The sequence below is a fragment of the Mugil cephalus genome, chromosome 7 (assembly GCF_022458985.1).
Source record: "Mugil cephalus isolate CIBA_MC_2020 chromosome 7, CIBA_Mcephalus_1.1, whole genome shotgun sequence".
NCBI lineage: Eukaryota > Metazoa > Chordata > Actinopteri > Mugiliformes > Mugilidae > Mugil > Mugil cephalus.
In genome coordinates this window covers 11,880,185-11,902,753 of record NC_061776.1, presented here as the reverse complement: position 1 = coordinate 11,902,753, position 22,569 = coordinate 11,880,185, and the positions used below count along the sequence as shown (strand labels likewise).

General features: G+C 45.2%; 1 protein-coding gene across 2 annotated transcripts; it reads right to left on the bottom strand.

Annotated features, from left to right (window-relative positions):
- Window positions 1-392: 392 nt before the first annotated feature.
- On the bottom strand, window positions 393-18,423 carry emilin2a (elastin microfibril interfacer 2a). Of its 2 annotated transcripts, XM_047590425.1 has the most exons (9): window positions 18,139-18,421; window positions 17,404-17,529; window positions 15,610-15,800; window positions 13,592-15,508; window positions 5,960-6,298; window positions 3,734-3,790; window positions 2,808-2,864; window positions 2,498-2,638; window positions 393-1,005 (listed from the first exon to the last, which is right to left on the bottom strand). In XM_047590425.1, the coding sequence occupies exons 1-9, from the start codon at window positions 18,282-18,284 to the stop codon at window positions 695-697; spliced, it is 3,285 nt and encodes a 1,094-aa protein (XP_047446381.1). In that variant the 5' UTR covers window positions 18,285-18,421; the 3' UTR covers window positions 393-694. The 2 variants fall into 2 exon arrangements, with proteins under 2 accessions (XP_047446381.1, XP_047446382.1); XM_047590426.1 differs by lacking the exon at window positions 3,734-3,790 and having other exon boundaries at window positions 18,139-18,423.
- Window positions 18,424-22,569: the final 4,146 nt, after the last annotated feature.

Here is a 22,569-nt window from a genome sequence, read left to right as displayed (position 1 = left end):
AATTACAGCCGGCTCTTTTCTCTTTTTAAGGGTTAACAGAAGCTGATCTCAAGGATAAATAGTTCTCATAACTTAAGCTTGGAAAATTTAAGTCTCAGGAGTGAGGAAAAGGGAAATTTATCTTTCATCCACACCCACTTCACCTAACGGCCAAAGTGATTTTTATTTTTTCCCCCCTTCTTGTCTTTCTCAGAGGAAGCCGGCCAAGTTTAAAACATAAGGAGAAAAAAAAAATGTTGTTTCTTTTTCCCTCTCCACATCAGTCTCTTCATTTAGGTTTATTAATCGTCTGCTGCTTTGTTTTGCACACGGAGGAAGTGAGCTCATGTTTAATGGTGATTGATGACGGTTTATTGCCCAACCACTGATAGTCGACCACACGGACACTTTTCTAAAATAAACATGAGGCTTTTAATATTAATTTACAAAAACTTGTACATGGAAGATGGTCACAATAAGTAACAAAAACTTGATAATCAAATATATTAGATACAAATCCTGCTTCTTGTATTTAGGAATCTGTGGCGAGTGGCTAACAAAATTGCAAGGTAACTTCATAACTGGGGCTCTTCACATAGTGGCATCTGCATCACAGCAAAACAGTGGAAACATCCTGTTTTCCTCCAGTCCGTCTATCTGGGAACGTACTCGTCCTCGTTGTCGCTGCTCCGGCTGAGCTCCGGCTGAGCTCCGGCTATCGTTGGGCCTGCGGCGCGTACAGGAAGAAGGCGCTGAAGGTGGAGAGGATCTCCCTGGACTCCGTCGTGGCCAGCTGGCCTCCGGTCCTCACCAGACCCACGCGGTCTCCTTTCCTCAGGGGTAGGATCAGGCTGAAGGACACCGTCTCGCCGCAGCCGCAGGAGCCCCCGCGCTGGCCGGCTGAGCTCCTCAGCCTCTGAACGCTGCGGTTGGACACGGACAGCACGGCCTCGACGCCCTCGCCCTGCTTCGCGGTCAGCAGGCCTGAGATCAGGTATCGGCCATCTTGGGGGACGGTGAAGGTCCCTGCAGGTGAAAGGCAAAGATTTAGTCTGGACTGAATCAGTAATATCACTACTTCTGATACAAAGCCTTAGCTGAGTTTTAATATGTAGCTGCAGCTTTCTAACAATATACTGTATATACTAAACCTGCAATAACATTCAACCAACCAGGAGCAGTACAAAGAAAAGGAGCAGAAATATGACATGAAAAGTCAATTTGGTGCCTACTTAACACACCCAGCTTCCTTTCAAGTTCATGTTCAGGGCTTGTCTCCTCTTAGCTCAGTTTGGATATTCACCAACTAAAAAGGAACTTTACTCCGGACGTTTGGCTACTTAATGCTTTCAATGCATGTTTTTCAGCTCGATTTCCAGCTTCATTCATCTTAACACAGGAAGCACCTTTGGCGACACAAAGGGAGTCGGTTTCCAAACTGAACTGTGTTTATGACGCAAGTACAGAGATGCTGAAATGTCTACCTCATGTCTACGACTTACACCAGATTCAGGTTAACCCTGACGTGTTCTACAGGCGCTGGCGGAAAGGAGCTAGCCCTGTCCACACACAAAAAAAAAATTAAGAAAAATCTTTGTTTTGTTCGTCTCACTTGAAAACAAGTAAGGTTACAGAGGCAGCAAGAGCCTGGAACGTTCACTATCGACTACTACGCACTAACTGTTGGCCACAAAACAATTGGGCGACAAGAAAATCACTTTATATGTGGACCGAGCTCGCACTTCAAACCACTTCTGGGTCAAAAAGTGGTATTGGTGTCCATTCCTGACAACTAATTCCCCTAAAACGAGGCTTATACTCCTCGACTTTGTGTAACAGCCAGGAGTTAGGTGGAGTCGAGGCATTTTTATAGTACTGCTGGGCCTGTACGCACTAGCCTACGTCGGTGTGAGACATCTATACTTGTGTGCTCATTAGTCTGGCTCGCTCTGTAGCAGCACCACCCAAACACTAGTCGGCGCTGTGTCTTTTTTGCCAGTCACGTTCATTCTTGTTTCTACTTTCAACAATGGCGACTGAAACATTTGCCGAAAATTTCGCCGAACACGAGTCAAACAAATGTCTGTGTCTCCAAGGCGTCCTCTTTGATCAAAAACGTTTGATTTGAAAATGGCAGAGATGAAGAAATGCGCTTCTGCCAAGCGGACCAATCACAGCTCTGAGACTCTACGTAGGAGTCCACGTAGCCTCTGCGTCAACTTCAACCGCGGGTCGGGCACCGCCAAGATGCCGGCAGCCCGAGCCCACTCACGCTTCCAAATCACTCATCACGACTCTAATTAGGTTCATCCATCTTGTTCGCAGCTTCACTTCTCAAACCCTGCAGTGGACGTGAAGCCTAAAAAAAAAGAGTTCTCGCTGGAAATTGCACTGACGACAAGAGCGGTTGTAAAAACGAAACGTTGGGCTAACGACAGCAAGACTGCAAGTGTCTCCCTGCAGCTTTAGATGATAACGCAACTTCATACCTGTAGCAAACATCTTTTTGTCGCCCTACCTGTGTTCGGATTGTAGTATCCACCGTCGTTGACCAGGACTCTGTTGAAGCGAATGACGCCGAAGTCTCCAGAGAACGGCTGCTGCGTGAGGCCAGCGGAGAAGGAGAAGGACTCTGCAAAGGCGCTGTGGTCTACTGAGACTGGAGCCAGAAACATGCAAGTTAATCAGCATTAGGGTGATAGGAACCTCAAACATGATTACGTCAAATTTGGTAATTGGTATCTCTTTTGAAAGACACGTTACTGCAAGTCTGACCGGTTACAACAACTTCACAGTTATACAAAAAAAAAAAGAAGAAGGATTTTTACCTGGAGAGTCAGCGGGAGCTTGATACATGGTGTTCCAGGGAACCTTAGCGAGAGGAGCTACAAACAGTGGAAAAACTCATTACGTAGTGTTGGGGTTAGAGCTGGGAGCCAAAACAGTGATTGCTCTTACACACCAATCTGGCGTAACATTATGACCACCGACAGGAGAATTAAATAACTTCTTGTGACAATTCAATTGCTGCTGGGAAACATTTGGACCTGGCATTCATTCATGTGGATGTTACCTAGACATGTAGCACCCACCTACACCAGACCAACTCAAAAAAAACTAAACAAAAAAAGCATGAAGAACAGCACAAGGCCTCCAAATTCACTAGATCCCAAACTGATCAAGTATCTGTGGGATGATCCACAGAGACCCCTCCCCTCAACCCACAGGACACAAAGCCCCCCACAACATTGTGCTACCAGACACCACAGGACGCCCTCAGAAGACCCATGTCCTTCATCTGATGAGTCACAACTGTTTTGGAGGCACAAGGGAGACCTACACAATATTAGGAAGTTGGTCATAAAGTCGTTGCCTGGTCAGTGTAAACGTCTCATTCTTGCTTCTGGTTGTGTGTTTTAAATGAACACGCTGAATTTACGAGGTGTTTGCATGCTCTGCTGGTCTGGGTTTTAAGCGAATATAGTCATTATCTCATTATCCATCACCTCAGACTGTCTAAATTTGCCGATCAACCCTGGGTAGAACTTTCTGGCAACTGCCTGCAGGCGAGCTAAAGTCCCTCCACGATCCACCCACAGCTCCTTAAACTAAACACATCCAGTTCCCCACTCCCTCACACTCCCTGGCTGCAAATTATTCGCAGCCTTTCCCATTTTCTCTCTTTCTTTTATTTTTTACTCCGATGTACTGGAACGGCAAGGCCGCGTAACTCGACAGCGAACTGCTGCAGTACCTCGGCGGCTGCTCGCCGGTTCGGGTCTGTAAGGCGCAGGCTGCAAGGGGTTGTATCCTACGAGAGAAACAGATGACAAACACATCATGTTTTATCTCCATCTGAAGACAAGGGTCAGCCAGCGCTCCTGCAGCTGTTTGGTTTTCCATTAGAAACTTTATGGCGAGTCCCTCCCCCCCCGGGGGGAAGGTATAAATTAAAACAAACCTGTTTGTAATCCAGGCTGCGCTGTTTTGTTGGTTTTTGGGTTTCATTTGAATTAACTGTTTCAGGTCAGTTGGATGCAAAAGCAGACTCATATGTTTATAGCATTTAAATAGATCTAAACCTGCAGGTACTTGTTCTGTTTCACCTCCAAATAAACCCCCGTGCCACAACAACGTGGTAAATAATTGAAACCTTGAAACAAAACCCTAGTCCAAAGCGTGGAGATGAATTATACATGTTGAATGCCTCTGTTTGTTTCTTGTGTTAAGATTTCTGACTAATTGGCATGTACATGACTTATTCTCCCACATTGCCAGTAACTAATGTAGGCTGTTCTCTAACTGTGAAGGCTACAACAAAGCCTTTGTTTTGTGATATTTAATTTATTCTTCCTGTGCGCGGTGTCACACCATTTGATTTGGCATCCGCAAAAAAACAAATGTGATAATCAAAAGCTTATTTTTGAGCTGCGTGTCAGAAAGGCGCTCGCTCCGTGCCACATTTTGTCACCGCTGATTAGTTTTGATGAGCGCCCTGACGTCACGGTGAACCCGACGGCGCTGCTTAAAAGGGCGGAAGATACATACGCTGTGTCAGACATGTGGTAATGCTGGCTCCTTCTCAGCTCTACGCGGTGCCAGAATGACAGCCATTTATATGTCGTAAATCTTCTTTCATGTAATCGCAGTCATTCCTGTTTCATTCATACACAAGGAGGCTGTGCGTCAGGCTCCGGCGTTAGCACATTAATTCACAGTTTCCTATCTGCCGGGTGGTGTATTGGAGGGTAACAACTTGTGTTAAAGAAAGGCAATTAGCAGTAAATTTGTACTTTTTGTTTTGTTACTGGAAAATTGAAAATACAGCATCAAAGGGTAATGAAAATTAGTTGTGGAATGATTTAGAATTTAACACTGACATATATTTCCAACAATAACTCCAGGAAAATTTCAGTAACTCAATAGATACTGTAACATGAATCTTATCACCTATTGATCTATGGGCTAGTTTTGAAGCATTAAATTTAGCACTGGGCTGACGCCATCTTGGATTTCCTTGACGCCAAAAGTGGGAGGAGCTGGGGTCGAGCAAAGGGTTAGGATTTATCTTCTATCTTCTATCAGAACCACACTGATCAGTAGTGTTAGAGCATAGGACTTCAGCGGGGGGGTTGTGACCCCTAGGGGATCCGTGGAGGTACTGCAGGGGGGGGGGGGGGGGGGGGTCACAAAATCTTTGGTTGATTAGACATTTTTTGTATATATTTTTTTAATTTTCCCCCACAAATTTAAATTTCTTTAAATACACATTACCAGGAATCCAACATATTTTAGTAAAGGGATAGGGGATAGCTTAATATTGAAGGCAAAATGATAATAATAATGTATATTTATAAATAGCACTAGGACAAGTTAAATATTGAACAAATATACTAGGTAGGGGGATCCCTACTTACTCTCTCCATCAGTTTGAGGGTCCTTGGCCTAAAAATTGTAGAAGATCCCTGGGTTAGAGTGGGTGATTGTTTTATAATTGAAGTCTATTGAAGCCAGTGCCTAGTGGTCATCGCAGGTATTGCAATTCAAACCACTTCTGGCTTTCCATTCGTAACAACCGTATGATGGGGAACTTTTGCATAATTCGTCCACACAGTCATTTGAATCATATCAATGCTTATATTCCTCTACGTTTTGACTTAGCCAGGAGTTAGGAGGAGTCAGGCACTGCCAAGATGGTGGCAGCCAGAGCCCACTCATGATGAGCTTCAAAATCACTCATCGGGAATCAAATCAGGTTCGTCCATCTTCGTATACAGTCAGTAGCTTAAAGTTGTATTAGCTTCACTTCTCAAACCCCTTGGCTACATGCATCTGCAGTATTATATATAGTATATGAAACAGTTTTCTTTGGGATGAGCAGTAGTGATATAGTTTTTTGATGCAGAATTCCCAAAAATAACATTTGCGGCTTCACTTTTTCACCTGCAGAATGATGGTAATAATCATCTGCATCCCTCACCTGGTGCTCCTGCAAACCCTTTGACGGGTTTGCTCGATGAGTCCTCCGACCCTCTTCGTACGGTCACCCTGCGCATGTACCCCGGAGGTCCCGCCTCTCCCGTCTCCACCACGGGCCTCACTGGAACCAGAGGCAGAGTGGGCAGGCCCCCAGGTTGATGTCGAACGGAAGGCTGGCTTGGCGGACTGATCCGGATTGTGTGCAGGTTGGGCTGCACTGGTTGCCTGGGGCTGGACGGCAGGGCAGGGATGATGACAGGGATGTGGATTTGTTGAGTTCTGGTTCTTGTGCCAGCGGTATCTGGCAAAGAAGCAGGCCGCTCCGGCCTGAAGGCCACTCCTTGGAAGGTGAAAGGAAAGGAAAGACTGTGAAAATGTACTTTTTGCTATAAACTTTCTCTATCACATTAAAACCTCCTTCTTCTCTGTCAAATGTTCCCTTAATGACTTTGACAACAAACCTTCGCTGCACCCCCCTCCCCAGTTTTTTCTTTTTCTTTTTTTTTCCGGTACCGTTAAATTTATTACCCCTCATAAAAGCAAAGTGGGCGGTCAGCGTGAATGATCTGAGTGGAAACAACATGGCTGCTTTCCAGACCTCCCGCGGGCACAGACATCACCTAAGCCTCTGAGGTGAGCGCACAGACGAGAAAAAATAATTACAGTACCTGCTTTGTGTCGGACGACTCTCACGACCAGATGTCACATTTGTGTCACGCTGTGTTTACGGTTCAACTGGCGTAGTGAGCGCACCAAATATTGAACATGATTGCAAAACAATAGCTCCGAGGAATAAAGAAGATTCATTGCAATCTGATATTTGCTCAAATATTTCAGTCTAGACCGAAGTGGTGTTCTGACATTACGACATTCCCTACGCACCTAAAGCACCCGAAATACCATTTGTTTGCCAAGTTTGACAAGCGTGTCTAAATTTATCGCCGTCTGATCCCTTGAGTTGACGATCTGTATCAGATGTGATTTATTTTATTTTTTACACACAAAAGAATGGTCTTTAAAAAAAAAAGTCTTAAAAATAGCATCTTCGACCTCTCATTTAAAAATTAACTTAAATTTTAAAAACAGACGTCCTGAGGGAAACAAAGAAATCTAGCAATGAACCGCTAGTTCAAAACTAGCCATGCACACCAATCAGGCACAACATTATGACCACCTTCCTAATATTGTGTAAGTTTCCCTTGTGCCTCCAAAACAGCTGTGACTCATCACATAATTGACACGGGCCTTCTGAGGGTGTCCTGTGGTTGTTAGTGGGGGTGGGGCTTTGGGTCCTATGGGTTGAGGGGATCAGTTTGGGATCTACAGTAGTGAATGTTGAGGCCAAGTCAACACCTTGTGCTGTCGAGGAGAGTCATTGCTATGGGGTGGAGGTGTTTGGTCTGGTCTAGGTGAGTAAGTAACATGTCACGTCCAAACGTTTCCCAGCAGAACACTGACTTGTCACAAGATGGTCAATGTTATTCTATTCTACTGTCATAATGTTGTGGCTGATCGGTGTAAACGCTCTGAATATGTTTGCTTAGTTCAGAGGTCTTAGATAAAAAACTGATGGAGGGGTTAAGTAGGGACCCTTTACCTACTATATGTGTTCTATATTAAACTCGGCCTAGTGCTATTTATAAATATACATTATCATTATCATTTTGCATTCAATAATAAGCCATCCCTTATCCCTTCACTAAAATATGTTGGATTCATGTTAATGTGTATTTAAAGAAATTAAACTTGTGGGGGAAATTCAAAATATATATAAAAAATGTCTAATCAACCAAAGATTTGCGAGCCCCCTGCAGTACCTCTGCACACCCACTAGGGCTCCATGTTGAAGTCATATGGTTTAGATTAAAATAATGTAAATGTACACCTATTGTTTCTTTGTTTTTGTTTTTTCCAGAGCTCTCAAACATACCTCACATCACTAGATGGGAACTAAAACCCGAGAGGACCTGTGGTCGCCTTATTTCCAAGGTGCAGAATAAGAATTCATTTTCAGTGTCTTGTTACTCAAATAATAATCTGTAGTTAGCGTCAATACTAATTCATGAGGGACTGAAGTTCTGCCACAACCAAATATATTACAATAAATCTGAAGTACCTGAGAGCAACGGAATGAAATTAGAGCCTGCCTGTTTCTGCTCTTAGTCTGGATCATGAAAGTAATCACGCGCCCTGTTCTTATCAAATAAAACATCACCAGCCATCAACTAAATTCTTCCTTCTGACTGCCAGTGATACCGCAAGCTACGCAGACACCACGTGTATAATCAAAAACAAATTAAACCCAGCTATCATGTTGTACTGCCATAATCTGAAATCTCTTCTTCATTTCCTCCCTATGCCTCCTTCAGGACGCCGGTTGCCTGAGTGCATATTTCCCATGAGCTCTCAGCCTGGGTCTCACTAAGGGGTGCGACCGCAAAGTCGTAAAAAAAAAAAAAAAAAAAAAGCAAAACAAAAAAACAACACACACACACAGAGCGCCGCGCACATTCGCACGCGTGCATACGAGGGCTTCGCTGCAACCAGATGTGTTATTGCTCATCGGCAGATTGAGACACTGCAGGGGTGAGCGTGGACGGACTTTTGGTGAAATAAGTGTGTGAAAGCGTCAGGGAGTGTTGCAGCACATCGTGCAATGGAAAGAAAGAGAAAGGGAGTCAAGGGGCACGGAGCGGGGTGTGGCGGTTACAGTAATGCATCGCTCGCCGTCTGACGCGCATTTTGTTTTTTCATTTTCTTACAATGCACATGGACATGATTTAATCCCCCACCCCGTTTTTTTCTTTCTTTTTTTTTTTTTTTTTTCTTCCAGCGATATTAACGCCGAGAGGTTCAGATCGCGCGCCGCATGGCAGACCTCTGGGACTCCCATTGTGAGTATGGGTCTCCTTTGAAGACTTCCAGATGCGCTCCCAAGTCAGAGATGGAAACAGCACACCTCGCAGCTTCAGAAGCCTCATCAACAGGGAAGCCGACGCCAGTCGACGCCTAAAAACTATGGTGCTGCCTGGATACATGCACAGTGTGTGTGTGTGTGTCGAATACAATTTTCCATTCTTTCCCAACAACCCCCCTTGGACTTAAAAAAAAAAAAGCCTTTCATGTCCCCCTTTTCCTTGTACTTCCTCATCACAGTGGGCAGTTAATCTCGCAGCCCGTCCGTCCAATATACAGTGATCAATCGCAAAGCATCGACCCGTGAAATCAAAGCCTTTTTATTTTCATCCCCGCTTTAAAACGAGTGGCCTCGTCCGTCAATAAGACACTCGCAGGACGGGGTGGAGAGTCCTCCGGTGCACTTGGAAGGACGAATCGAAAGAAAAAAATTTGGACGGGAGGAGAGCGAGCAACGAGGGAAAGGAGTGAAAGGAGAGCAAATTCAAAGATACGGCATGAGAGATGTGGAGGGAGGTGGAAACGACGGGGATGTGATCTGAGACGGGACTGGGACCTTTTCCAAAAAGAGGAGCAGGGAAAAAAAAAAAGCAGACTCAAAGGAGAAAATTCGGCACGAGAAGGTTGATTTGTCACCACGTGAATGAGGAGCGGCAGCATGCAGGAGCGCCCTCCATATTTCTACATTACATTACCTCTATTAAGCTAATTTGCGACCATTACGATAATACAATCCCCTGTCCCAGCTCAGAAGACATCTGAATGATACAGTCAGTTATTCATAAGCGCGGCTCCCCTACGAGAGAGAAAACAACAAGAGACAAACAAACACACACGCACACACACACACGTTGTGGGGGCAGACCTCTGCGGCAACAGCAGCTGCTGCTGAGGGCGAGTCGGATGCCAACATTTTACAACTAAAGTCACGCAGTTCCATTCAGCAGTCACACTGAGCGAGGGCAAAGCTATTCCAGTTAATCTCTCAGTTATGTTATTACAACACCTCATCTGTTCGCGGTGTCCTCGGGGTCGTCATATGACTGCGTGGAGAATATGAGCTCCAGCGCAGAGAGGAAACATTTCCGTAGGCTCCCAACCACCACCACCACCACACCCACAGAGCTGAGGATATTTTATCTCTATTTAGACTGTGTCTTTCTATTCCAAACTTACAGAAAGCTCTAAATCTCGAGCCACACGGCCCAACTCCCTGTCTTGAGGGATTTAAGATACAGGCACTGAGTAGGAGAGAATGAGATCTGCCCTTAAAGGAAAAGTCTAACACTCTTAGCAATAAGCTGATTGAATATACTGTTGATATGCACCGATCAGGCATAACATTATGACCAAATATTGTGTAGGTCTCCCTCGTGCCTCCAAAACAGTTGTGACTCATCAGAGAATGAACAGGGATCTTCTGATGTTGTCCTGTGGTGTCTGGCAACATAATGTTGTTAGTGGGGGCCGTTGGGTCATATGGGTTGAGGGGAGGGGCCTCTGTGGATCATCCCACGGATGCTTGATCATGTGCCCTGTGCTGTTTTTCATGTTTTTTTTAGTTGTTCCTAAACTGTTTTTGTGTCTGTGTCAGGCTGCGGTCATCAAGGAGTGTCATTGCTATGGCATGAGGGTTCCTCATGTCTAAGTAACATTCAAACGAATGCCAGGTCCAAAGGTTTCCCAGCAGAATGTATTGTCACAAGACGGTCGACGTTATTTACTTTTCCTGGTCGGTGGTTTTTATGTTGTGGCTGGTCGGTATAAATAGGAAGTTTGCAGTCTTAGGTCAGAACAAAGACTAGGAGACAAAGTCTGCCTTCTCTAAAGTTCACCTTGTTTGTTAAATCAGCTTAAAAATGTCATCTCAGCGACAATTCCGCCTTTTACAGGGAGCTATGTGTCGAACCATATCTCGGCCAAAACCTGTTACCAAGCAACAAGTGGAGACTCCAGGATGTTGCCGTTAATTTGTCTCGGAGCTTTAAAGGTGGACGGCTACATCTGGACGGAGCCAAGGCTAGCTGTTTGCCCTCTATTTCGAGCGTATAACAACATTACAGAGGGCTATTATGTACATTTCTCACTGTCTTTCACGCGGTCGATTTAGCGCGGCGTGAGCCAGGTTATGGTCTCGGGGAGCTCATCTCACACAGCCACACTGGAAGGTGGAGAAGGAAGCTCGCCAAGAGAGAGCAGGGAGAGGCGATAACGGCACACATCAGTCATCAGACTATGTCTCCACAGAGACGCGTCCTAAAAGTGCCACAAATCCTCGAGTAAAAAGCTTGAGCGATGAGTAGCTTTTCATGCCCCACTCCTTTCTCACCTCTGGTTGCCAATCGTGGCGTGAATTGACTGTGAATATTTGCGTCGGAAAGTTAGAGACACAGGCACCCTTCATCTGATGTTGAAAATGTGTGGAGCGAAGGGGGGAGGGTGGTGAGGGGGGGCTCTGACGGTATCAACACAACACAGTACGGAGCAATGGTTCCATTTAAGGTAATGAAATCAAATATCAGAGTTTGGAAATAACAGTCCATGCCTGGCAAACATTAAAAAATGGATTGCTCCTCTCAACAATTAATCCATCTGGCCTCCTTTCTTCCTCAGCTCTCCTCTCATACCATAGTTTTGGGAGGACGGTGTCGAGAAGAGGAGACACCCGGGCCAATGGGGCCCCAGTCATGACATCACAGCTGAGGGGTAGTTGGAGCATCTGGTCCTGGGTGTGGAGCCCCACTTCTCCCCTCTCCATCAAGACTGACTCCAGCAGTGAGTCAGGGCCCTTAATGAGGACCAGACCCCATACATCAGGCTGAGGTCACCCTACGGGAATCTCTGGGGGCTGGCATGTGTAAGAAGAAAGAAAGCAGGCCGGGAGGTGTATTGTGCACCGAGAGGCTGAGGTTGGAGTCTGTGGTATGAGCTGAAAAAGCTATGTCACGGTGACAGAAAGAAGAACTCCCAACTCTTGTTCATAAAGGGATCGGGGAGGATGGAGCAGTACGCTCGGGGCGTTCTGACATTTACATAAGGGAGCGACGAAACAGCGCAAGTAAATCATCACGGTGGACAGGATGTTAAAATTTTAAGATTCTGGCTACCTGTCTCCTTCCCATTTTAATAACGGGGGAATTCTTGGGACAACATGAATCTAAGTCACAGGAAGTCTCCTGTGTGGGCCCCTGCCTTTCTCGGTGCCGGGACATATTGAATGACATATTCAAGGCAAGAACGGGAGGCCCAGTGAACTCGTGTCCTCCCACTCTGGGAAATACCCTGTGGCCATTCATGGGATCCGATCCTTCCCTCCAAGCCTCTGTGTAAACCGAGCAAGCAAGCATGTATTATATGGAGGATTATCTCCAGGAAAAGTTTGTGTTTACACAGATGTTAATCACGCTTGATAAACTGAAATTGAAGTTGAGGAGGAAACTGAAAAAAGCCTGTGGGTATTTAGACTTTTTTTTTTTCTTTAGGCTAATTTCAGTGCGTGAGTGCAGCAATGTAGCAATTGTCTGAACGAGCCATAATCTGAATCTAATTACTGTCATGAGACCATGTCGTGATAACTCTACCCACTAATGAAGCAGAGCTAGCTAGAACGTTCAGGCAGTCAACTTATAATTGCAGCTACAGTCACGTACTTTTCTGACTGCAGCAGCGCACGCTTTTCATGATGGGGTTGTAGTTGTCAATCACACTCTGCTATACAGCTAACCCGAAACCGAACTTGCTGAATCTGCTTTTCGATAAGCGCCATCTCTGCGACAGAATCCCTCTTTGAGGTCTGAAGTTGTCGCGTATGTCGCATTCAAAGTGCTCGTCAGATCATTTGTTTCTGAAAACGATAATCTGGCATTCATGCAGCTATGTTAGAACCCAAGCAGAGTCTGAACTTCTGAGTGCAAAACTGAATGCCTTCCAGGGATGACTTCTGAAAATGATGCACCATTGTTCCCATTTGAGTGATTATTGTGGTATGCCACTCACTTTCTGACACCAAGCTTTTCAGCCACTCTAAAAATCTATTAACACTTTTGCCTTTTGACGTGTGTGAACCCATCCCGATTCGTCTGACTCCACTGGGAATAATGTTCCTAGACTTCTAGTGTGACATGGAGAAAACAGTTATCTGTACCTAAGCTTCCTGTTCCTGTCATTGTTTACAATCTAACCAGCTACATAAAGGTACGGCCGCACCAACCCAACGTCAAGGAACTGCCATCTGTGTTTGATCCGACTACATCTACTAGGACTAGTGCAGTAGTCTGTATGGTTAGCATTAGCTGGGATGCTTCAAACCTCTCCTGTCCTGAATCACTGCTTTACAGTTTATTATTCTTGATCATCACATGATTGGATTGGTTTTGAGAGATGACGTCTACGACCAGGCAGTTTATACTAAACAGTTTTAAAAACAATTGTTTGCGATAATTGACTGACAAATGTTGGCTTGCTCATTGACCTCAAGTCTGCAAAAAACATGACCGGTCAATATTCAAATAGAAACCTGAAAGCTTTCAATACCGAAACCTGTTCTCTGTCTACACATTCTGTCAATTTAAATTCAGAGATTTTCTTGCAGAAATTAGCTTCAAGTATAGACGTATAATTAAACATTACTGTGCTGAACACTAATTGACTTGCTGTATTGTAGTGAAAGCCTTTTTTCCCCCAGATATTACCAAAGATAACCGGACCACCAACTCACCTGGCTCTTTGGCTATCGCAGACAGCTGTGCCTGGACCTTCTGCAAGGTGTTCTGGAGTGCAATGATGTCGGCGCCATGCTTCCCGCAGGTGACATTCATCCTGTAGCAACAGTCCTTCAGGCTTCCAACATGTGTCTCCAATCCATCTTTCAGTTCTTTGACGTTGGCCGAAACCCCATCTAACCCTCCACACACCTTTTCAAGTCTGGCAACACGTTGATCCACGGCAGATATTTCACCAGATACCCCCTGTGTGCTCTGCTTACATTGATTCAGGCCCGATGACACCTGTGCACTAAGCGTATCAAGCCTGTTCTTCAGCTCTTCTACCTGACGGCTGGTTGTGTCACGTGGAGCCCAGTTGTCCCGTTGGGGTTGACTTCCAATGCCACTCTGCCCTGCGTGGCAGCATGTTGCATTTATTCTGTACATATCTTGGTTGTATTGGCTCAGGGAGTCACCTAACCCGGTAACAGCACCGGCCAGGCCAAGCACATTATCTTGAAGATTAATCAGCCCCTTCTGGAAGTCTTCCATCGTCTTCTTATGTCTCTCATTTCCAGCGGACTCCCTCTGGACAAGGTCTTCCAGTTGTCTGAGTTTGTCAGTGTTGGACTCGACATTTGTGTGAAGAACGTCCAAGTCAGTCCTATAGCGATTCAGGTCCTTCAAAATGTGTGCTAGACCACTGGGTGTGGGTGCAGAACTTTCTCCAGATCCTGAACATCCCACGGAGCATAACTCTTCAAGAGTATTCACTTTATCGCCCAGACCTTCGAGGAGGAGCTTGTTAGTGTTGACCTTTGTTTCAATGGCACTGACAGAATCACCGAACATCCCTGGGGAGGAGTTGTTGCTCATTTCCACCAACATGTTTGTGAACTGGTCATCCATGCTGTTCAAACGGTCGCCCAGAAGCTGCCGAAGTGCCGCCACTTCATCCGCTATTGTGCGGGTCAGTTTGTCTTCAATGTAGAAACAATGAGTCTCTGCATTTAGTTCCGTAATATTTATACGCGCCTCCAATTCCTCAATCAACATCCCAAAATCAGTGACATCTTCAGGTGCAGACAGGTGTGCCAGCTCATTGTCGATGCGCACATTCAGGATGCGGTGAGCCTCTGCGATGCGGTCAATTTCACGCCACAGGTCTTTATGGTCACCGTGGTTCTCTTCTTTGATTGGATCCGTCTGCCTCTGAGTTCGTACGGGTCCATCTGCAGCAGCCATGTCAAGACGCAGTGCCCGGATCTCCTTTCTCAGATCAACCTCTTTGGCTTCCATCAGCTTGGTCAACTTTATCGAAACTTGGTCATCACTGTCTTCACAGGTCTTCTGCATGGTCTGGATCTTGTCATTGCATGAGTTCTGTACTTTGGCCATTTGTTCCTCCACGTTCTGGTCCAGCTCTTTCTTTAGCTTCTCAAATTTACCATCAATGTAGGTCTGTATGACATCAAACTCTGCTATGGGTGGAGTCTGAGACTGGGAGGCATCCATCAGGACACGTATTTGCCCTTCATGACTTGATGTGATTCCCCTTAAATCATCCAAAGCTTCTTCCTTGTTTTTCAGTGCATTATTGATAGCATCCAAACGAGCCTCGATTTTTTCTAGTGCCCTCTCTCCGGCAATCCCACCTCTGGTGGCCTGATGGCCATCCAGCACCGCAGGGCTCTCCTCTGTATCTGCAGCCGTGGAGCTGTCTGGTGGACGTATGTTGTTGAGAAGTGTCACCAACATCTTCTTTGTGTCATCCTGTAGATCTGTGCGGAGGTTGGCGGTCAACCCTGTTAAAGCAGACTGGAGATCCACAACCGTCTGAGACAGACGCTGAACTTCATTTTCCAGAAGATGCACCTTGTCCATCCCACCATGCCTCGCCTCATAGGGTGCCGTTTCTCTCCGCTCTGTCCCTATAACCACGAAATAAATTAAATTCTGAGTTAGCTTTTTAGTGACACTTTGGTAACAACATGGTATTTTATGGTAAATTAGACAGAACATAGTTTCTTACTCTGAGTGTGTCTGGTTGTATGTCCAGGATTTGGTGAGAGGAAAGGCTGTGTTCCCTGAACGGTTTGTCGGTCTGGGGGTGGTTTTAAATCTTTGCAGTTGGGACCTTGGTAATTAGGACAGCATCTCCACTCTAATTCTGTGACTGTCTTGTAGGCAATCTTGTATGTGGGTCGAAACCGATTTTGGTATCTGTAATACACAAGGCAACGTCCTTCAAAATCTCAAGCAAATATGAACATTGCCTTTGCTTTCTTTACAATAGCTTATATGCTTTTCTGAAAAAAGAATATGTATGTTTTTAGTGGGAAGCGTTGACTCCTGTATCACCAAACCGACATGGATATTTTATTTCCTCGGTACATGAAAATTTCAACTGTGCAGCCAAAGAAAATAGTTCCCAAAGAAACAATGGATGACATCACTTCCCCAAAGGCAGGGGTCATGTCATGAAGAACATCTGGAAAGTACATGTCTGACACAATCATCTTTGCACATTTCCCAACTATCAATGATAACAGTGTTCCAGTTAAACGAAGAGAAAAGCGAAAATGTGTGGGATACTGAACACCGTGGCTGTAATCAACGGGTACATAACTCTCATCCTAACATGACATAATAGGAAGCCTCCTCAACTCTTCTTTCTTTACGCAGAAACTTGGAAATATCCCCTGGTGACCTTTTCCATGGCACAGAGGCTTCTTGCGCATGTGTTTGTGTTTGGAACAAGAAACTAAACCACAGATAGCAACTAACAATGATTCACAAACGCAAAGTATATTAAATTGCAACATCGCCCAGTACAAAATTTACAGCTGTTACTCACCAGTTACTGGTACAGACATCCCTATTTACAACAAACACTTACATAAATGCTCTGTTTACCGCAAAGGTTTGGGGTTTGGGATGTGGGCTCTAATCAGTTCACATGATTTATTATTGTTTCCAACTTAGAAAGAGGTGAGAAAATAGGCGTGTTGAGAAATGTTCATGAATATTTAGATTACACATTGCTTTTTTTTAACCACGGTAATAAATCATTTGCACAATCAACACATTAATCACAGACAAAGATATGACGCAGCTCTTGAACTTCCTTCCTGATGATGTGGTTTCTGTTTGAATCGATAAGAAAGTTTTAAAATTTTTCTGTAAGATTACTAAAGCTGCAAATTGACATTGAGTTGTGTCATAGTGAGGGCTAAACACTATCTCACTGTGAACCATCTGTCTGTGAACACATTTGAACACGACAAAAATATGCAGACAAAGATTGGTTAGAAGGGAAGGGAAGCTGGCCTAAATATAAATACTGTATCACAGTTTCAAAGTTGGGAGATTTGGCAGTCTAGATTTGATACTACACTTCTGAAGAATTCTCAGCCCAGTTCTTTAGCTACACCTGTGCTCCTGCACTGGATGTACACCTTGCCCTACGCCTTAGCCTGAATTCCCAAGAAATTTAGCCACATGTTGCAGCAACTCTAAACATTTTAGAAACTTTTTAGATGTGGCATGTATTGTGTGTCGGGGTTTGGGTGTGGGCTCAACTTGGATGGTCAGTTAAAGTTTTAAAGTTCTAGTCTTCACGAGCTTCATGCGACATTTCCTGTGTTTCCCTTTGCCTTTTTCCAGTTGGCTTTCTGAGCTGTGCTTTCTGGTCCTGCCAACTGAGTCTGACAGCCAGTTTGAATATCTCTGCCTCCATCTCCCCCTCTCTCTCAAGGAAACAAGTCTGTTTCATGCATCTAAACATGCACCCTCAACCCCTTCTCCTCGCTCCCGGGATGCTCACGTCACTTCTTGCTGGCAGTCGGGCTGGTACGGCGGGCAAGGGGCCACCACGGGCTCCTGGTAGCTCTGCGCACTCCCCTGCACGGTGCAGCTCACGTTCCTGTGCACCACATAGGCGCACCAGTTCCTGGGGAGGGAGGTAAAGATAAATAAGATGTACATATACCAGGAAGTCTAACCATTGCGCACACACCACAGAAAATAGCTGGTCTGGTGATTATGCAATAAAATCATCATAATTAGGTCCATATGCTGTGCCGAGCTTTACCCAAAACGCAGCGTCATTTCGGGGTTTCCTCCGTCATTTTCTCTCTAATTCACCAGGAAACATTTAGAAATCCATTCATGGTCTCTTGTGGATGAGATGTTGGTGGAATCATTGACATTCCAGCGCGTATCTGGATCTTATCACCTTTGGCAACACTGGCGAAACCGAGCCAAATTTAGTCTGTGGCCGATAAAGCACCAGTGAATGTGAATACATTTGACCATAAGAGGATAAGCCTTCACCGATCTGAGGTCGAACCGGCGGTCAAGGAGAAGTTTGGAACTCATCGGATTTTTATTGGCAGCTTCGCAACAAAAGCGCACATATTTTCCTTTCTTTTTGAGTGTAACCTTCGGGCAAAGTGTGCAAGGAACGCCCGCGTTTAGTTTGTTGTGCAGACACTCTCAAGAGGCAGCAACGTTTAAATGGTTCATCCAAAAACATTTTTTTTAAAGCACGTTTACTTACCTATCCCTGTGCCTGTGTACCGCTCCAGTGTGTGCATACCCTTGGAACAAACGGTAAGAGGAGGGCGACCCGTGCGTGAAAAGAAAGTTTAAAAGAAGTGCGAAAACTGTCCACAGCCAGTCCATCTCTCCATGCCTGTAATTCATACTTAACAGACGCCTCAAAATAAATATTTATAACACCGAAAACGAGCGCTACTCTGTTGTCGTTCCCAAACACCAAAGTTACATTGCCCCTGTGACTGATCTCCAGAAAGTGAACTTTGGGGAAGTCCACAATCACTGCAACTCCGCTGGAATGACGTTCAGGGCCCACACCCTCCTCCCAGAAATCCAAACAGGGAGAGAGAGAGAAGAAAAAAAAGAAAGAAAGCAAGTTTATAGCTCCACAGGTGTTTGAATTGTGGTAATCTTTAACTTTAATTACGTTATTCTCCATTTAAAACGTGGGGTGATTAATTATGGAGGCAATAATTCACACCTCGCTGATGAATGACAGGATAATGTCCTTTGAATGCAACCACCAGAGTTGAAAGAGGTGTGTGTATTGGTGGTGGCGATGATATTCATGGCCTGGGATAACAGGAGTAATTTACATTCAGTCTGTCCCCACTGGAGAACGGGGGTACGTAGAGTGCAATCATTCTTTCTTTTGTGCAGCAGCTCGTCGGGCAAATTCTTCCTCTTTTCTTTTTTTCTTTTTCTTTTTTTAAGCCACGCTGTGATGTTTTCTCAATGTAGAAGGAGAAAGTAGAACATTAGTTGCAGGAGAGCTTTAATTCCCTGCACTGGAGGCCGGAAATCTCTGTCAGTGTGTTAGCGTCCTGAGAAAGTGTGAACAGGAGAGTGTGCGCGCACACAGTTACACTGTGAGGATTATTTTTGTGAGATGGCCTCAAGCAGTTACCTCCTGCTTCCCATGGTGTTGTCACGGGGAATATTTCACTGTACTGCACGGTATTCCCTTAACTGTTTTCTTTTTTTTTCCTGAACAGACAGATGCTGTCAGTTTACACAAAGCTGATTATGGGGAGGAATAAAAACAGGTGGCGCAGGATGTTGGCAGCAACAAGGGAGGACTGAAATTTGAAGACCGGAGAAAATTGAAAGCACTCTGTGGTGCAGTGATTCAGAGGGCATTATGGGAGGGAGCTATGTACATTATCACCGCCTTCCTAAGATTGTGTAGGTTCTCCCTTGTTTATCCAAAACAGCTGTGACTCCTCAGAGAATGGACACGGGTCTTCTGAGGGTGTCCTGTAGTGTATGGCAACAGGATGTTGTTAGTGGGGGCCTTTGGGTCCTGTGGGTTGAGGGGAGGGGCCTCTGTGGATCAGACTTGTTCCAGTGATACTTGATGAGTTTGGGATAAAGTGAATGTTGAGGCCAGGTCAACACCTTGCGCTGGTTTTCATGTTTTTTTTTGTTGTTCTTAAACCATTGTGTGTGTGTGTGTGCGTGTGTGTGTGTGTGTGTGTGTGTGTGTGTGTGTGTGTGTGTGTGTGTGTGTGTGTGTGTGTGTGTCAGGCTGCATCCTGCTGGGGAGTGTCATTGCTACGGGGTGGGGGTGCATGGTCTGGTTTAGGTGGGTGGTAGGTTTTAATGTTGTGGCTGATTGGTGTGAACACTAATAATAGTAATCCCTAAGTAAGACTGCACCAGTTCATCAGACCTCCCAAGTGAAAGATGCTGGGAAATGTTGTGTAAGTGAATTCATTTGCAAATCTTAGGTAAGGTTGGTGTACCATCTGTACACCCACATGAAATATAATTTACCTTGATCATGTGTTTATTTGCTCACGCTTTCATTCTCTTACACTTTATTCTAACATTCATTCAAAGTTTCACACGGAAGCTTCTTCCACATGATAAAACATGTTGTTAGTGGTTGGCCTCATGTGAATCAGAGCGGCGACACTTTGTGGTTGTTCCCTGAACCTCCAGAAGAGGGCAGCACAGCAGCAGTAAAAACAGCAGGAGCTCCTCGTAGTCATGGCAATTCCTTTCAAAAAAAAAAGTGTTGGAGTGAGAACAAGACATTTCATTACTGAGTGGAGCTGAATTTCCAGTTCCATCACCTGGCCTCATATCATGCTCATGTCAGTTATCTGTGTTATGGACTCCGAAAAAATTCACCATCCCTCATTTATTGCAGTGCATTTTATTGGGATCATGCTATCTCTCAGTCTCAATCGTCACCAGCTTTTCTCCATTTCTGCGTGCCACTCGACAGCCGCTAACATTTACAGCTGTGAATTCAGATTCGCGAGCCCGGAAATTTACGTTGTGTTTTGACTGCTTTTGATCGTGGAGTGGGTCATTAGAGTACTTGTTCTTTGTCCACTTTGCCACAGCGATATTGTTGAGGCTTGGACCTCACACCTGTGTGTGCTGCGCAAGTTAAAAATAGTCATTAACTTGGTACGTGCCCTGACAGTCATGCCGAGCAGGGAGTAAGATGAGTCATGACTGAAGGAATACACCAGGCTCTTTTATGTGGAAAAACAACAACACACAACCATGATGTCTCCCATAAATTCACAGGACATTTGTACGTTTCCACCCCATTACAGATCAGTTTCTTATTTTCCCAACTTTGCAGAAGTTGCAGGACTGATTGGACCCTGGGTTGCCCGAACACAAACGGGGGAGGCTTCTTCTGCCATTTGTCACGGAGACAAGCATTTTGCGAGGCCTCCCCTTCACCACGGCTCCCTTCGGATCCTTTAAGTTCTATGAAGCTGTGACCTTGATCTCTAACCTGACTCACAATAGCTAGTGCACCTGGGGGCTTCAGTTGCAGCTCAGGCGACACAAAGCAGATGTCTCTCCTTTGAAAGGAGCAGATTTGTGCTTTATTGTAAACCCGATACACCCTTAAAGCCCCAGACTTCAAAGTGCCTGGATCAACTGAAACATAGTCCACGTGTGTGCACTGTGGACGCTGTGGCTTCTCAACATTAAACGCACCCTTTCAAATAAAAAAACAACAACAATAGGAACTGTGGTTTGTCTTCCAGGGAGAGTGAGCAGTGCCGCAGAAATCGCTTTCGTTTAGCAGCCGCGTGCAGTTCACCGCGACGCTGCTGCACTTCCACCGGGTGACTCAGTGGGAGAGCCGAGGCCGGCGCACGCTTCCTACACAGGTGCTTTCTCAAAGGGGGTCATCGGGCTGCGCGAGGGCGCCTCCTCCTTCGCTTTACTGTCTCTGCCTCAGCTCCACGGAGCCAAACAGACTGTGTGAGACACAGTGTTGTGATCACACAGGCGTGGATGTGCAGATGCTTCGCTCCTTTTAGAATGCATATGAACGCGAACATATGAACGCGCCGAAAGACTCATGGACTCACTGCTGCCCCGTTACACCCACTCTCAGAGGCTCTTTGAAGACGCATTTGGTGCATGAAGAATCAACTGCGCCAGATTGTCTTCAGCCTTTATTTCGGATTCATCTCCCCTCTCCCATCTCTGCTTCCAAGTGTAAAAGACATGTCAGAGGGCGACTCGCCACTTTGTAATAGCCGACTACACCAAAATAGCGCCCTAATTAGTCAGCCTTTCCATTATGTGTGACACTTGCATTTGTGGGCGCTTAGCCCCATGTATCTTCTCAGATTATTAATTGGCATAACACGGTGTGTGTGTGTGTGTGTGTGTGTGTGAGAGAGAGAGCTCCTCGGGATCACACTGACGCTTGGATTTTTCTTGTTTTAATATAGTGGGTATGATTCACTACAGTGCCATGATCAGAACTGTAAAAGTTCAAACAAATGTCATGGTCAAAGTCTGACGTGAAGACAGACTTGGAGACAAAGGGAGAGAGATGTAGTTGGCTGTTGTGGATGTAAACAAATAACAGCGCCCTCCCACACACATAGAAAGTTTCACCCCTTTGAGTATCTCACACACACACACACACACACAGACATGGGCAAATTAGGGAAGCTGATTTATTGGTGTTAAAATGTTAATATAGCTATAAGCCGTGCTCATGAATTGTTAATTAAGGCCCTGACACACTCGTCACCTAAAATGTTAATGAGGTGAGATTACGTTGGGGCCGAGAGGTCTCTGTGAGCTAGTGAGCAAATACAACAGATGAGCTGGATCCACAAGACCCCCGGCCCCCGCGTGCTATAATAAGGATTGCTGAAGGCACCTGAGATGGGTCGCGGCCATTCAGCCATATAGTAATTAAATTAATGAATGGCAGCGTGTGATTTAACCGTTGTGATAGTGAAAGGGAATCTATGTTTAGCCTCAACTCTCTGTCTGAACTGCCTTCTCCCGAAGTGAGTCATCAGAGGAGGAACAAGTATTTAGCAGTCATTTAGCTTGACAAGATAATGTTTAGAGAACATTGATAATGCACGATAATAATACTTTAGTTCGGCACTAATGGTCTAAACTATCTAGAGGACGGCTTTCATGT

Coding starts and splice junctions, on each gene's coding strand:
- emilin2a (XM_047590425.1), bottom strand. CDS start 18,284: ATGAATTACAGGCATGGAGAGATGGACTGGCTGTGGACAGTTTTCGCA. Junction 6,299..13,591: donor TGCGATAGCCAAAGAGCCAG/GTGAGTTGGTGG, acceptor TCACCTTCCAAG/GAGTGGCCTTCAGGCCGGAG. Junction 2,865..3,733: donor ACCGGCGAGCAGCCGCCGAG/GTACTGCAGCAG, acceptor CACTGTTTGTAG/CTCCTCTCGCTAAGGTTCCC.